This window comes from Ostrinia nubilalis, chromosome 25 (genome assembly GCF_963855985.1).
Source record: "Ostrinia nubilalis chromosome 25, ilOstNubi1.1, whole genome shotgun sequence".
NCBI lineage: Eukaryota > Metazoa > Arthropoda > Insecta > Lepidoptera > Crambidae > Ostrinia > Ostrinia nubilalis.
This window is the reverse complement of record NC_087112.1, coordinates 10314887-10331512: the sequence shown is the minus strand read 5'-3', so window position 1 is coordinate 10331512 and position 16626 is coordinate 10314887. Positions and strand designations below refer to the sequence as shown.

Genomic DNA, 16626 nt, shown 5'->3' with positions numbered 1-16626 from the left:
AATTTTAAACCTGCAATGTCCTCTACAGACCGAAAACTATTCATCCGTTATTCAGTCTGCATTATAGGAGCACGACCCCAAGTGGAAAATGGAAGATTTGGTTTACTCCGAAAGACTCCAAAATTAACGGACGCGTAAAATTTAGCTTGAGGAAATGATTCATAACGTAAAAAAAGTTTTTAGTGATAATTTATCTTTGGGCCTAATTAAAAGTATGTACTCGTACATAGTAGGCTTTACCATCTTTTGACCACAAGTTTTCCAACAGAATTTTAAACATTTTTTAACTACGGAACCCTAAAAATGCAGAGTGCCCGATGTCTGCAGTATGGCCGTTTCATCTTGTCATAATTTTTATTGCGCATGTCAGAGGAACGGAACGCATCAGTCAAGTTTGAACTTTGGCTGTCCGTCATTACGTTTCCCGCGTTTGGCCGGCCGTTTGTCAAAGTTGGCGCGCTTTTGTGGGGCGCGAATTTATTTTTAATTTTTTACATTTTAAAAACTTTACAAAAAAGTCTCTATTTAGACAAAGTAAAGTTTCGACAAAATTATAATAAAATGTAATGCACATTATTTTAATTTTCATTCAAAGCTATCAAAATGGCAATGGATGCTTGCTATATTTTTTTCGTAAATTTTAAATAAGTAAATTAAGGGATTATTCACACACTTACTTAAGGCATGATTTATACACTTCATACACATAAAAGTTAATCAGCGTCTATGATGAGTGTTACCTGTTAATTATGTAAAATATCAAAATCAAAATGGCGGCTCAAAAACTATTGTGGCTGACTACGGTGCTCCTGCGGCTGTGGCTGGGTGCAACGGACCTGTGTTATGCACAGTAAGTATTTTGAACATTTATGTAGTAAATTAACTACCTCTTTTACAACTAATTTAAGGTTAACTCATTCTTAGCATCTGCTAAAGAAGTTTAATCCTGTAGCTTTTCTTCTGCGTGTAACTTTGCTAGTATTTTCTGCTAGGAGATTTAAAATGCCTTAAAAACATTACCTACCTAATGCCTACCTACTAGTATGTAACTAGTTACTCTGTGGTAATTAAAATAGCTTGAAATTTTTTAAATTTCTCAACGCGGCATCGAACCCACGACCCTTCTTTTTTCCTTGTCGGGCGACTACTCTGATTCTCTGGGGTTCGATTCCCATCTTGGGAAATTTTGTGTTTTGTGAAGTTGGTTATTAAAAATTTAGTTTGAGATGCAACTACACGCTAAAAAAATTAACTCTACGTAGGTAAATAAATAATAAACTAAAATGTTCGAAAATAAAAAATGCAATGAGATTGTTTAATATAATTACTTTGTAACATTTTATTTGATGCAGCAGTAGTAAATAATCAGTTTCTAAAGTAAGAAGCTCACTTTAAAACATTGTGTAGGCATTTTTATTCCAAAAATAAGACATTTCCAAAACGAAACAACAGCATAATGTTATTTTGAAAACAACTAATTATTGTTATGGTCGTAATGGTGAACTGATGATGAAAAATTAATAACCCACAAATCTACATGGAGACATACGGCGACCGAGGCGCTTTTGTTCCTGCTCAAATGTTGACATACTGTGCAAGGGCCCTCGTCTGAATGGCCCTTGGCTTCTAATGTGCGCTTTGAGGGATCGAGTATTTGTAGGTCGAGACCCAAACGTGTACCTATACAATTGTACACAAATACGCGTTTTATTTATTTACCCAGTGACCGTGGCTCTAGGATAAATAAAATGCCTTAGTCTGTGCTATCAAATAGTATCTTTTTAGATTTTTGTAAGTTCTGGAAATCGAAGATTATAATGCAAAAGACCCTGCATTATACCAAAATTGAGATCTGGCGGCTAAAAGTTTTGAGCTCAGGAAACTGGAGATTGGAAAAAGATTAGATTAGAAGACCTAGAGGGGTTTGTTTGACATTTGGTCAAAAATTTGCTGGCCAATGAAGGCCAGTTTATCTCGGGCGGGGGAAAAGTTGGTTCGTTTTAGCTGAAAGACGTCCACAGCTGGACAAAGGCCTCCCCCAAGGATTTCCACAAAGACCGGTCCTGCGCCGCTCACATCCAGGCACCTAGCGCGACCTTCACCAGATCGTCGGTCTACCTAGTGGGAGGCCTGCCCACGCTGTCTTCCAGCTCGTGGTCGCCACTCAAGAACTTTCCTGCCTCAGCGGCCATCAGCTCTACGAGCTATGTGCCCCGCCCACTGCCACTTGATTTTAGCGATTCTGCGGGCTACGTATGTCAGTCACTTTGGTTCTCCTACGGATCTCCTCATTTCTGATTCGATCACGAAGGGAAACGAGCATAGCACGCTCCATCGCCCTTTGGGTGACCTTGGCCTTCTTATGAGGCCCATGGTAAACGACCACGTCTCAGACCATCACTGGCAACACACACTGGTCAAAGACTTTTGTCTTGAGACATTGCGGTATTTCAGACGTGAGTAAAAGTAAAAGGTACCTTTCCATCATTAGACATAGGAACTAGTTTAAACTTTAAAACATGATAGCAATAATTAACAAACGCCGATAACTTATATCTAGGTATGCCACTGGCCAGCCCCTCAAACACCCCCATCTGCCACCAGATCCACCCTGCTGACCTTCCAAGACCTGCTGCCTGACAACCCGCGGCACTACGACAAGATGCGCCCGCCCAAGATCAACGACCAGCCCACCATCGTCAACTTCCACGTCACCGTCATGGGCCTGGACTCTATCGATGAGAACTCCATGGTAATGTTGTAGAAAGGTGTAAAACGTTATCTTGAATGTTGCCATCCCTCTTACGCAAAGTGAGATGCTAGCATGAGCGACGGTAACAGATAGATCCGAAACTACGTAATTAAACAGCGTTTCGGAGTAGTCCTCCAGGTTCAGTGAATGCCAGCTGCCGTGTAGGTTCAGATTTTTTGACTTTAATAGTTTAGTATTTAGTAGCCCACCATAGTAAACGTTCACGTCACCGTCCATGGGCCTGGACTCTATTGATGAGATGAGAACTGTATGGTAATATTAATGTTATAGAAAAGGCTTGGCAGTGATTACAGATAAAGTACTGTGCAGGATTTTTTCAAAATTGTGGATTTTGAGGAAGAAACACTGAAATATTTTATTAATTTTTTTTCTGTGACAGGAGGCAAACGAGCAAATTTTGCAAGAGCTTAGTTTTAAATTCGTTTTTAAATAATGAAATTAATTCATCGCGTTCGTGTGTGTCTAAATACATAGCCCAATGTGTGTGTATAATTGGATATTCAAATCGAAGGTCGGTAATTTATTTTGATCCTCGTTGAAATCACTTATTCATAAGAAGTACGTATCTAAGAAATTGATGACAAGCAAGAGGCAGGTCAAGAATTGCGAATTTACGATACTTAGGATTGGATCATGTTAACCATTAATTTCTTCTTGTACCCAGACCTATGCTGCGGACATATTCTTCGCGCAGACATGGAAGGACTTCCGGTTGCGGCTGCCTGAAAACATGACGTCAGAATACAGGTAAGAAGGCCGTTTCAGGCTATTGGTATTTAAAGTAGGTAGCTTAACTAGGTAGGTATATTTTTACACAAGTTATAAGTACCTACTTGATAAAAAATGGTTTTCAGAATAACAAATTGCGCTTACTTGAAATCTCAGTGTTTCTAGATTGCCTATCAAGTTGGCCGTAATATTCGCGACAGACTTATAAATCACGTATTTGACCAAATCCTTGATAGATGACAGTGATTAATCGGCAACCTGTAACACATTTTGTTTTGATAGTTTTAAATGGAAAATACCTTTGCTTTGTTGTCTGTCTCGTTGGTTTAACGATTCTTTAATGAATCAAGATTCGAAGACCAGGGATTAAAATTAGACAGTCATCAAAAAACGTGGACATTCTTTTCCCGAAAACTTACTTGTTTTCGGGAAAAGAATGTCCACGTTTTTTGGTCATCATCTATCATCCTATCCAACATTGAGTTGGAAACTAACGACTGGTTACTAGCTACTAATTTACATTTAGGCACAGAGCAACTCAATGTGTCTAGCAATGGACCTCGAAAGAATAAAGATTGATAATTAACGTAAATGCGCCTATTACCGCCAGTTTAAGCTGACTTCGGATAAACGTTAGAAAATTAGATATAAGACGTGGTGATAGAAAAGACACTTTAATTTATTTATAACAATGATGAAGTAATCTTTGAATTCAAGGAGTAACAATGAGTATTCAATCACACAATAATTAATAAATAGCAATTTAATCTGAAAAAGCAGTTGTTTCTATTACCGACCTATAGACGAGGTGTGTTTCTATTAACGTTTTTTCTGTTTCTATTACCGACCGCTAAGAATATTGCTCTTCAATTGGGTATATTCCAAGAGGAACGGGTTTGATTCCCGCTCAGAGGCTCGGGAACCACTTGGTTTTTTCAAGTTAAATTTGTTTTGCTTTTTAGTTTTAGTTAAATTTGTTTTTTTTTTCAAGTTATTTTTTTATTATTAAAAGAGAAAAGGCACGCTTCTCTAAAATAAATAAATAATCAAGCAGAAATAGTAGAATAATAAATTCCTCAATTATACTTGATTACGCGATACCCGGTCTTCTACTGAGTAGTGGGGGTCATTATTTAAACTATATTTGAGTTTTAATAAAAAATAATTTTCATTTAATATTTTATTTTTAATTTGACTATAATTTTTAATTCGTTTTTGACTGATGTTTTTGATTTTAATTGTGTGTAATTGTGTATTTTAATTTAAACTATGGACAATTGGACACTGTCTGTATAATTATTTTTTTATTAATCCAAATATCTTAAAAAGTTACATAGTAGTTGTGATAACGCATGATTGGTTTGGTGTCATGTCATAAATGTTAGTTATATACAAAATACAGGCTTATAAGTCTTCGCAGGTGGCGTTATAGTTATGAGGCGGTAATAGAATTAAGTATGAATATTACTTTATTCTATTACCGACCGTAAAAAAAAACAGTAACCAGCTAAAATACCTACTTTAATGAAGACGTGATCAGTGAAGTATCATTTCTATTAGGTTTTATTTTATATCAAACAGGTACTAATTAGAATTTAACAGGTTTTTATAAAATCTATTGTCATACATTATTAGAGATATTCTTTAGTGTTCATTGCACTTTTATGCCAAACCTATGACTCATAAGAATATTTCACATGATTAAATCAATTAACGCCATACGTTAATTGATTTAATCATGTGAAATATTCTTATGAATCGATCAAGACAACAAAATGGAGGTTAAATGCGTAATTAAAGATATAAATACTAAAATAAAAAAAACTTTATCAAAATTCTAACAACGCCATGGGTCGTTATTAGGAACCAAATTATGAAAACTGTTTCTATTACCGCCCTTATTTAAAATTGTATTTAAGCCACAAAAATACATCGAGAGGGCTATATTGAGGGTTTATTAAGGAAACTAAAGTACGAATTAATATTGTCATGCAAAAACATGTTGGTATACTCATTTTAAATGTGTTAAAATCGCTAATTAATAACAAGGTGCACCTTAAGTAGCTGGGAGCGCGTCAATATGAAAAGTGCGTCCGTTGCGGGCGCGTCCCATTTAATGTCAAATAACTCCGTTTACTGGTTATTTACGAACACAAACTTTAATCGTTTTGATAGTCAATAAACATATCTAGATATTTTTTAGGTAACGTGTTTTCTGGAACCTGTTATTATGTCTTTTATGAAAGAAAGAAAAATAGGGCGGTAATAGGATACAAATTTTGGGGGGTCGTTAATAGGCGCACTTACGTTATTATGATGATGACGAATAATCGAGTTCGGGACAATTTGGCATTTCAGTTCGGCTGAAGTTCTTGCAAACCTGTCATTTACAGCCTGTAATCATGTTTGGTTAATAACTCTCCCACAGTCTATCTATCCTTCTATCTATCCAATACTTTAAGTACCTAAGTAAGTACCTAGCTGCTTCTTATGCTCTTCTACAGACGAGAGCACATCAAGATTAACGCTGTTGTGCTTGTTGCAATTTAAGGTCTGATTCTAATGTGCGGTCGACTGTAGCTGTACATCCCGATACCAACTGATCGCCTAGATATGTAACTTAAACATTCGTGGCAGTTTAATTTCGAAATCACTTCGAATCATAATATTTTGAAGCGATTTCGGAATTAAAAATGCTAACTTTGTCTAGAGAGGCTGAATGTTTGTACTCCTCGCAGGCTGATCGACCTGGACTGGCTGAAGCACATGTGGCGGCCGGACTCCTTCTTCAAGAATGCCAAGTCCGTTACCTTCCAGACCATGACCATCCCCAACCATTACGTGTGGCTGTACAAGGTATCTACCTACCATAGTATACAGTTTTAGATGTTATACATTGGCTGTCTTTCTTTTGTTTATCTAAGATGAAGAAATGATTTAGTCCGGGCATTTTCAAGGCGAGAGTGAATAGGCACTTACAGGGCAGATATGTACCATCGTAGACTGCATCTCACTTAACACCAGATCAAATATCTGCCTTGTCTTGCATAAAAAAGTAAGAATAAGTTAAGTGTCCTTATTATAACCTGTATAACTAAGCCAGTTCCTTTGCTTGAATTGATGTCTAGATTAATATTAGGTCTTCATTATTATAAAATACCTACGCAGCGCAAGACCGGTTCGTAGAAATCCTTAGAGGGAGGCCTATGTCCAGCACTGGGTGTCATTTGACTTTGGGAAAATTGTTTTCAAGATGATTAAATCACTATTAATGTGTGCGACTTCAGAAAAGGAAAAAAAAATACCATTGAAAAGATTTATGTATGATTTATATGCATGCATTAGCTTACCAACAACTTCCAAATGAATTCTTCAGTAACAGTCTAATTATTTATCAATTTCCTCAAAGTCACTTTCCCATGTCTCTTCCGTGAACCCCCCAAATTACATAGGGTGTGTTCTTGAGCAGGACAAGACAATCCTGTACATGGTGAAACTGACGCTGAAGCTGTCGTGCGCCATGAACTTCCTCATCTACCCGCACGACACGCAGGAGTGCAAGCTGCAGATGGAAAGCTGTGAGTACACCTTCATCATCATTAGTTGGTCATTAATGCCCGTTTTCACCATCAGTTCCTAATTTTTCAGTGACCTCTTTGAAAACAAAATTCCTGTTATGTGTTACCATTGCGGTCACTTAAAAATTAGGGATTGATGGTGGAAACGGGCATCACTCTCCACTACAGGAACACGACCCTCTCTAATTTATCAGATATACTTCACAACACTGACCAGACTGATTGGGGAGGCATAGAGCTTTAAACGCACTGCATACTTGATGTTTAGCAGCGAAACAATCACGCGATCGTAAAACGCACGTTGACGGCCTGAAAAAACGTAGTGTATAGGCCCTAACTGAAAAACCTTAGTGTCCTTGTTTGAAAATGTAGTCATCGAGATTCTAGATCATCGGTGTGGTACTAGAATACTACTTCCATTTTTGTAAACCATTTAAAGGATGCTTTACTATTAACTATTTTTATTCTGTCGTTGATGCTGCAAACGCGAATGTTTATGAACTCTTTATCCAGTGCAAAACTTTTCTAAATACAATAAATTCAAGTTTCTTTTCACAATATTATAGCGAACAGGTAGGTCGCCAAAACCCATTTCTAATGGAAAATAATTATGTTTTGATTTGGAATTTAATCAAGATTCTTTACAAAAAAAATGTTTTAAATACTCCCCTTACTAATGAAACCCTTGCTAGTTGAACAATGTTTTAAAGTGACGTTTAGTACGGAAATGTCATTTTAAAACAGTGTTCAACAACTGTGTAACTTTTTATTTAGTAAGGGGGTTTTGTCCTTCTTAAGCTTTTTTTTAAGTTCAATCAAATCTTTGTCGCAGAATTCTTGAGTAGCCTATAGATAGGTAGGCTTCGACGTCCTTTGATGCAAGTTCGCGGCACTTAGGCACTTAAGACTCCACTTAAGTCCTCAAGTGGTGGAAAAGTTAGGATTCTTCTAGTTCCATTGTTAAAGTAGAAAAGTGCTTTAGTTTTTAGGATTCTTTGTCAATATTAATGAATGCCTAAGTTCACCAGACCAGGTTTACTTAGTATTACATATTTTTCTATAAGTGCTAAAACAAGGGATGGAATAATATACGAGTAAGAGACCAAAAAAATTTAGTTTTACAGAGTGTACGTACAGACATGGAAATCTCAAACAGTGAGACTACAGGCCATTCTTTTGAGTTTTTCTTTTGAATTTGGTGCTCTGAGGAGTAATAAAAAAAACAAATTAACAAAAAGTCAGCTCTCATAACTTGGAAAAGTTTGTTGACTTTGAATTTAAAGTTTTTCGCAACCTGGACACAAAGCTATTGGACAGATCTAATATTACGATTTTTGTTATGTCCAAAGCGACTCTACTATGCTTTGTTGTCTTAAAACTCCGTATCCATTTTTCGTCGTTTTTATGAACTTGTGTAATTAAAAATTAAACCCCCATCAAAAAAGTAGGTTAATGAGGATAACTACAGCTGTAAGTTTTATTGCGCAGATGATCACCCATAAAAGCATAAAGTTCAAATTGCCGATTACAGTTTTAATCTCAAGTAAAGTATGACGCTATAGATAGTGTTGATCATCATATTGAACTTTAATCGGTTTAAAACTATTACTGAACAAAAACCTTCAAGAATTAAGTAATATTAGGTACTTATTACTTATGATTATTCGAGTATAGAAAGTGTCGAAAAACTGTAGGGTTTGGTATTTGTGAAAGTACCTGTACTCTTACAGGTATTTGTACATCAAAATAAAACCAATTCCCATCTCTACAATCACAAAGGGATCGTGCCTCCATCGCTGCACTCACCTTAAAATCAGTGTCTTAGAACTGATTCCCCTGAATCTGTGACGAGTGACGACATCGTCTCACGCCACATCTTTGATCTCCGATATAGGGCAAACAGGGTGTCCCTCGGCGGCTCGAGTAGGGTTTATAATTAGAACGCTTTGGTCAGGGCTGCCACGGTTTTACTATTTGAAACAAGTATTTTCTGACGACATAAAATACTTGAATCTTAGTCTGGTCAGGAGACAAGACAGTCTTTTGAGAGAGCCTTGCGGCAATTGGAATACAAAAAGTTCGTCCTGCTGCTTGACATCCTTTTAAGGCGAAGAAGGACATGTTGCACATTTATCACCATGCATGGTAGTCCACTACGTGTGCCCCTTACTCAATGGACTAATGTGTTCTAAATCTCTAGAAGATAGTTGCTTAGCTGGTTAGTTTAATAAATAGAGCGGAAAAAAGAGCTCTATCCGCTCCTGGAACCTTACGTGCATTTCCATTAGCTGAAATTATGAAAAAAACTTCAATCTAGAATCGAGTATCGACCTTCTAGGAAGCTTAGGAGGCTTGTTGACTCCTAGAGTCTTACGTGCTTCAAGCATTTCTATCTTTGAGCGCGTCATCCCCCTACTTTTTCATGTCAGTTAGTAATGACGAGCCTAAAGGGCTTGCTGACTTCTAGAACCTGACGTGTATCACGCACCGCATTCACGCATTTCTATATTTGAGCGCTCAATCTAGAGCGCTAAATAATTTAGTTATGAGGTTAGTGGGCTTGCTGTCTCCTAGAGCCTGACGTGTTCACACATTTCTTTCTTTGAACGCGCCATCTCCATTTTGTTATCAGTTAAGTAGTTGTACAAGTTCGCCGATGCCATCTCACATCATTCGTCGGTTAACTATCGCCGAACTCAGTCAGCCCTGGCTGTCGAGCGGCGTCGGCGCTACTCGAGAGCGGCACTCGCACAATGAATGGTAACGAGCCCTCGAGGGCGCTCCACAGGATATTTTTGTGGCCACACCACTCCGCTCGAGTGATAGCGGATTTTGTAGGTATCGCTAGGTAGATTTGCCTATGTATTTTTGTACTGACCAAATATCTTGTATCTTAGTTAAGTTCTTCAAAATATGCTCATGTATCCATGATAGAGCTTAACGGTTACAACTTGGTAGCCGATAGTTTAATAAACAGTTGAAAATACTGAGGTAAATAGGTACTTAGTGGGAGCCCGTGCTCGCCACTCCTCTGAACTTTGTTCATGAAACGAAATAGGTAAAGATACTTAAAAAACTTAAGTGCTGATCTACTTGGCCCCAAGTCCTCAACCTTAAAGTTTACACTCATTAAATCTGACGATGACCACATCAAGCGCCAGTGGAACACTTTCAGCCCAATTTTTTTTTAATCCACAACGAGGAAGCTCTTGGCCTGTATCTCACCTGATGGTAAGTGACGATCAGGCTGAAGGTGGAAGCGAGCTTCACCCGGAATCCTCAACCACGGAGGAACTGGCTATCTTACCTCTAACTGCCGGAACACAACAATGCTGTTAACATTGTTGTTATGGCGACAGACTTTGGTAAGATGGTGGTAGCTAGCCAGGCGGACTTAGAACAAGCCCTACCACCAACCAAACCGAACAGAAAAATCTGCCCCCACTGGGAATCGAACCCGGGACCTCTGCGTCTGAAGCAGGTGGTCTTACCACTAGACCACAGAGGCGGTTATTTTCAGGACTTAAGTCGATAAAAATAGTGTTAAAAAACCCAGATTTTTTGAACCAGAAGGTTTAAAAGCCGCGTAAGTCGTCGATAATGTCTAACTAAAGGCTGTTTAAGGGTGTAGAAAGGTAACAGCCTACCCTCAAAGCCTTTGTGTCACTCGTCACAGCCAAGCACATGATTGGCCCGGCCCCAACTCTCGATACCGATGTAGGCCAAGTGGCCAAGTGGGCCAAGTGGCCGGTGTCAGCGCAATTTTATCGGAACTTGTGATAAAAATAGAGCGAGTTGATGAGGCACTCGTCCTGGAGGTCTAAGTTTGATTCTCGCATGGTGCATATAAAATTACTAACTATTATTGTGAGTGTACCAAAAATATGTTTGGATAGTATACAGGGCAGGTGTATGGACCACATTTAGCATCTCACCTCAATGCATCATTTATGTTTTAGATGAACTAAGGGACTTTTACCCTTAGTTATTGCAAGTTTTTGTGGGTTAATTGCTTTATTTTTTAGTAGAGACATGAATTTTTAAATTTATTAAATAAACAAAATACGCGTACCTAATTCTGCCATTCAGCATCGGATCCCAATGCATCACTTATTGCGGTTTTAGATGAACTAAGGGACTTTTACCCTTAGTTATTGCAAGTTTTTGTGGGTTAATTGCTTTATTTTTTAGTAGGAACATGAATTTTTAATTTGTTTAAAATCTACAAAAATGCGTATCCATTAAAAACTTTAATTATGGCGTCGCCATCAACTACCCACTTGAGACTCGCTATTCGCTAACGAGTTCATCTTTTAGTAAACTACCCGTCAACACGACAGAGTTTGAAACTTATGGTGATAAAAGTAAAGTTTAAAATAAAATTGAAATACAGCTTGTAAGGATGTCGTAAACTCATAATAATGTTGAACGTCAAAGGGCATGCTACCTATATCCTCCTCTCTTATTAAAAATAATGTAAAATATTTTTCCCAAAAAGATCTGTTATTTTGGTCCATTTGAACCTTAGCGGCATCACAGCAGCCGAGCGGTAGGAAGAGAATTTATTTCCTAAAGTTTTTCTGAAGCCCAAAAGCTTAGGTTCTGGCGCCTATCTATGAGGACAAGGTCGTAGACAAGGATATACATTGCAGCCTGAGTAGCTAGGTATTTCTTAACTGTAAGCCTAGGCGCAGACCACAAACTTTTAGTTGGCCGATAGTTGGTTGGGCTGTTAATCAGTATGGACTATGGAGATGTATGAAAATGCGCATACTATCGGCCAACTAAAAATCGGTGGTCCAGCGCCTAGTTTTAGTTACTTACTTATTCAGTGATGATACCTTCGTAAAATTTATTTTCTGTTAATAGGCTTTTAAAAAGCGCTTTTACACGTCCCAGTATAACTTTGACTCTACCTCTTTTTCGGGACAAAAATGGGCCAGTGGAGAAGAAACTGCGCATAGAACTCTCAACACACCATTTGACTCGAGGTGACAAGACGACTAACAAAGTGACTGAGTTTCTTTCGCTGCTTCTTCTCAGCACTGGCCCATTTATTGTTCTGTAGCAGTGGTAGGGTTAATACTGGGACGTGTTAAAGTATTTTTTAAAAGCCTACTTGCATAAATAAATGAGTTAAGAGTTTTCTGCAACTTTAAGCCTAAGAAGGTATTCGTTTGGTTCCAGTGTCCCACACGACCGACGACCTGATCTTCCAGTGGGACCCTGACGTGCCTCTGGTGGTGGACGAGAACATTGAGCTGCCTCAGCTGGAGCTGGTCCAGAACAGGACTGCTGACTGCACGCAGGTGTACTCCACTGGTACGTAGCTTTGGCCAAAGATGTGGTGGATATTTTGAAATTAATGGTGTGGATATGATAGTTAAATGTATTTTTGTGGATGTTTAGAAGAACAATACCTACGAGTACCTACTGTTTTGTACCTTGAGTGAGGCACAACTTGATGTATGTCGCGCAGCTGAGCAATCACAAACTCGAATCGTACTAAAATCAAATCAAACACAGATTTTCAGATTTCTATTAAAAAATGATAATGATGATGACATCTCTCTTCATGATGATGACTCGTCGCTGATGGCATTAGTTTTCTCCTTGAGGCTATTCAATCTTTCTTAGTTGGGCTAAATCCCTGTAATCATCATTATCAATTATTATAAGTGGTACGTAAAAGTATGAAGGTACTGTAGAGAAAACTTCAGATTGTGCCAGAACCACTTTCATCTCGAAGGGAAGATGAGCAAATCCCAATATTTACATACGAGCACCTAGACAATGAGTTCATTGCTTCAGAGATTAAAGGACTGAATACTTACCTACCCACCATAAAGTTAACAGCGTAGCATCAAACTCCAGCACTCATTGTAAGATCCTTTGTAATCCTAAGCTTCAGATTAGTTAATCTTGCGATAAAGAAACGATTATCACAATTTCTCAATGATGACGTCAAATGAAAGGTAAACACTGTCTGAAGAAACTAGGTAGTTAATGACTCAACTTGTTTTCGTGTGAAGGTTAAAAGCATTTGGCTTCACTCCCAATAATATTCATAACAATGTTAAGGAACAGATAGTTTTTAACAAAGTAGTTTGTTTCATCTCACATCATCAACATTTCAGCCACAGGACGACGACTGCTGGTGGTCCCCCAATGACTGCCAATTTCTCAATGATTTTATCTTCTATTCTATCTGATATTCATTTTAAGACTGGTCCAGCAGTGGACGTCATTTGGCTGAAACCCGCACAGGTTGGGTTTGATCGGAGACCACACTGTAGATCCTGACTATACAATCTTACAGGAGAGTTGCAGTGGTGGTAAAGAAAGGTGGAAATTAATTCCCGTTTGTAGTTAGTTTCCGTAGTCAGTTTTGGATCCCCGTTTTGGAACCCATCTTACCTCTAAGAATACTTCTAAGAAGAAGGTTAAAGAAGGGCAAAGAAGACAAAGCCAAGATGTTGCTATTTACAAAGTACTCAGGTACAGCTTGTTCCAGGAAACTTCACCTGTCTTGAGGTGATCTTCAAGCTGAAGCGGCGGCTGGGGTACCACCTCTTCAACACCTACATCCCGACCTGCCTCATCGTCATCATGTCTGTAAGTTGCAGGAGACAATGATTTGTGCCCACATAATGAAAGTACCTTCCTACTTGTATTTAAGATCAATTTTATAGAAGCTCGAATGGCAATGTGAAAATGATACCTAATGATAGAAGGAATCCAGGAGATTTATTGTCTTGCTATGGAAATCTCTATGGACGCCCTCTGCCCCATCTAGGGGACATAGGACCATAACTGCTATGGACATCTCTAAACACTGGTAGTTAATATCTCTCTTAGTGATCTCTCTCATCAAGTTAAACGAGAGAGACCTTACCAGCGGTGTTTCATAGGCAAATGCGAGTTTCATCTAGAATTTTCAACCACAGAGGAACTGGCCATCTACCACCAACTGCCGGAACTCAACAATGTTGTTAACATTGTTGTTATGGTGACAGACCTTAGTAAGATAGTGGTAGCTTGCCAGGCGCTTATCTTTTCCTTGTTAAAAGCAAACCATTCTCCTTTTTCAGTGGGTGTCGTTCTGGATCAAGCCTGACGCAGCACCAGCGCGAGTGACGCTGGGCGTGACGTCACTGCTGACGCTGAGCACGCAGCACGCCAAGTCGCAGGCGCAGCTGCCGCCAGTATCCTACCTTAAAGCGGTGGACGCGTTCATGTCTGTCTGTACAGTGTACGTATCAGTTGAAGTCCATTTATACAGTGCGCGTATCATTTGCCACGTGACGCTAGGCGTGACATCACTGCTGACGCTGAGCACGCAGCACGCCAAGTCGCAGGCGCAGCTGCCGCCAGTATCCTACCTCAAGGCGGTGGACGCGTTCATGTCTGTCTGTACAGTGTACGTATCATTTGAAGTCAGTTTATAACGTTCATGTATCAATTGAAGTCTCTTCGTACAGTTTATGTATCATTTGAAGTCCTTTTTACCCGACTGCGCCAGAAGGAGGGTTATTGATACTGACGTATCATTTGAAGTCTGTTTGTACAGTGTACGTATCAGTTGAAGTCTATTCGTATAGTATACGTATCATTTGGGTTCTAGATGTCTACTGCTGGGTGCCGGTTATTGCTTGTGTCCTCCATCTAATGAGTGACCTTTCTTTCGCATGAGATATCACTCAGACTCATTTGACTATGACAATTACTTATTGTTGCAGATTCGTGTTTATGGCGCTTATGGAGTATTGTCTAGTCAACATCGTCCTCGGTGATGGTGGCAAACCGAAGGTAACTAACTATACACTCCTTGTAAGAAAATCATCAAACAATAATACTTTGGTCTTCTGTGGACTAACCTCTGTACAGTCGACAGCACATTAGACTATTGCAAACTCGCCCTAATAACAACCATACATAGATGCCACACCTTGCTGTCGTCGGTACATGAAGCGTTTATTTCTGCAGGACGCAGCAGAAGCGGAGAAGGCGAAGCAGCGCGCCATCAACATCGACCGCTTCTCGCGCGTGTTCTTCCCGCTCCTGTTCTCGGTGCTCAACGCCACCTACTGGATCCAGTTCGCGCAGTACATCTGACTGGGTTAACGCGGTGGTAGTGTTTTCAACTAGTCCTTATTACAACTGCATAAGATCGTGATTCGCTTAGCTTACTGTCTAAAAGAAGCGGAGAATGTGAAGCGCGCCATAAACATCGACCGCTACATGAAGCGTTTGTTGCCGCAGCTAGCCTAGGATGCGCGTTATAAGGCTACGATACTACGGTCTCCTATTAAACGCTATACGTCAGCGTCAAACCTTCCTATCGACGTCTATATCTATAGTGTCCATAAGCCGACGTCAACGTCTGAAAGAGACCACAACAGTGCAATTCTGTAGTAAGTATTGCGGCGTGGGTTAACGCGGCGGTAGTGTTGCGAACTAGTCCTTATTTCAACTGCATAAGATCGTGTTTAGCTTAGCTCGCTGAAGGCGAAGCAGCGCGCCATCAACATCGACCGCTTCTCGCGCGTGTTCTTCCCGCTCCTGTTCTCGGTGCTCAACGCCACCTACTGGATCCAGTTCGCGCAGTACATCTGACTGGGTTAACGCGGCGGTAGTGTTGCGAACTAGTCCTTAATATCACAACTAGATAAGATCTCAAGTGTTTAGCTTACCTTAGCTCGCTGTCTAAAAGAAGCGGAAAAATCGAAGCAGCGCTGCAGCGCGCCATTAACATCGACCGCTACATAAAGCGTTTTTTGCCGATGCTAGCCTTAGATGCGCGCCATTAGGCTACGATCTCTTAATATTATACGCTATAGCGGCGTACGATGTCAGCGTCAAACCTTCCTATCGACGTCTATATCTAGTGTCCATAAGCCGACGTCTACGTTTGAAAGAGACTACAACAGTACATTAATTTCTATACGGATGTCTACATGAAGCGTTTATCTAGTTTGCACAGTACCTACATATATCTGACGCGGTTAACGCGGTGGTAGTGTTGCCAACTAGACCTTTCCCTATCACAACTGTTAGGCTCGCTGTCTAAAAGAAGCGGAGAAAACGCTTCTCGCGGTCTCTTTGTTCTTCAATTTACTCCATCAATAGTTACAATCTCATTTTGAGCAGTCGATAGCATCAACTATCCATCCATACACTATAAAATTATCGATACGAGACCATCGACAACACTAGATGTAACGTCCGGAACTTACAGAAAGTAGGAACTCAGCTTTAGGTACAGTCACTCACAACATGAGGTTATAATAGTTATAATAAACATAATAATAATTAGGTACTTAGGTATAATAAAAACCAAAACAATAGTCGAATCCAAGACCGCTGAAATTCTAAAGACGAGATTACAGTACAGCAGCGTTACAATAACTGTAGTCATTTTACTAGTAATAAATTAAAGAATTTGAATTTACTCGTATTCAATCTATTTAATACTTATCAAGTTCCTAAGGGGTTGAGCTATGTTTTAATAGCAAAAACGATAGTAATAACACCAATAGATGGCGC

At 39.3% G+C, this 16626-nt stretch overlaps 1 protein-coding gene across 1 annotated transcript; it reads left to right on the top strand.

Moving 5' to 3' along the window:
• Positions 1-448: 448 nt before the first annotated feature.
• LOC135084139 (glycine receptor subunit alpha-2-like) lies at positions 449-15199 on the top strand. Its single transcript, XM_063978882.1, has 10 exons — positions 449-850; positions 2605-2752; positions 3438-3520; positions 6241-6358; positions 6972-7080; positions 12268-12402; positions 13595-13695; positions 14172-14332; positions 14820-14889; positions 15067-15199. Exons 1-10 carry the CDS (start codon positions 771-773, stop codon positions 15193-15195), a joined length of 1134 nt encoding a protein of 377 aa, XP_063834952.1. The 5' UTR covers positions 449-770; the 3' UTR covers positions 15196-15199.
• Positions 15200-16626: the final 1427 nt, after the last annotated feature.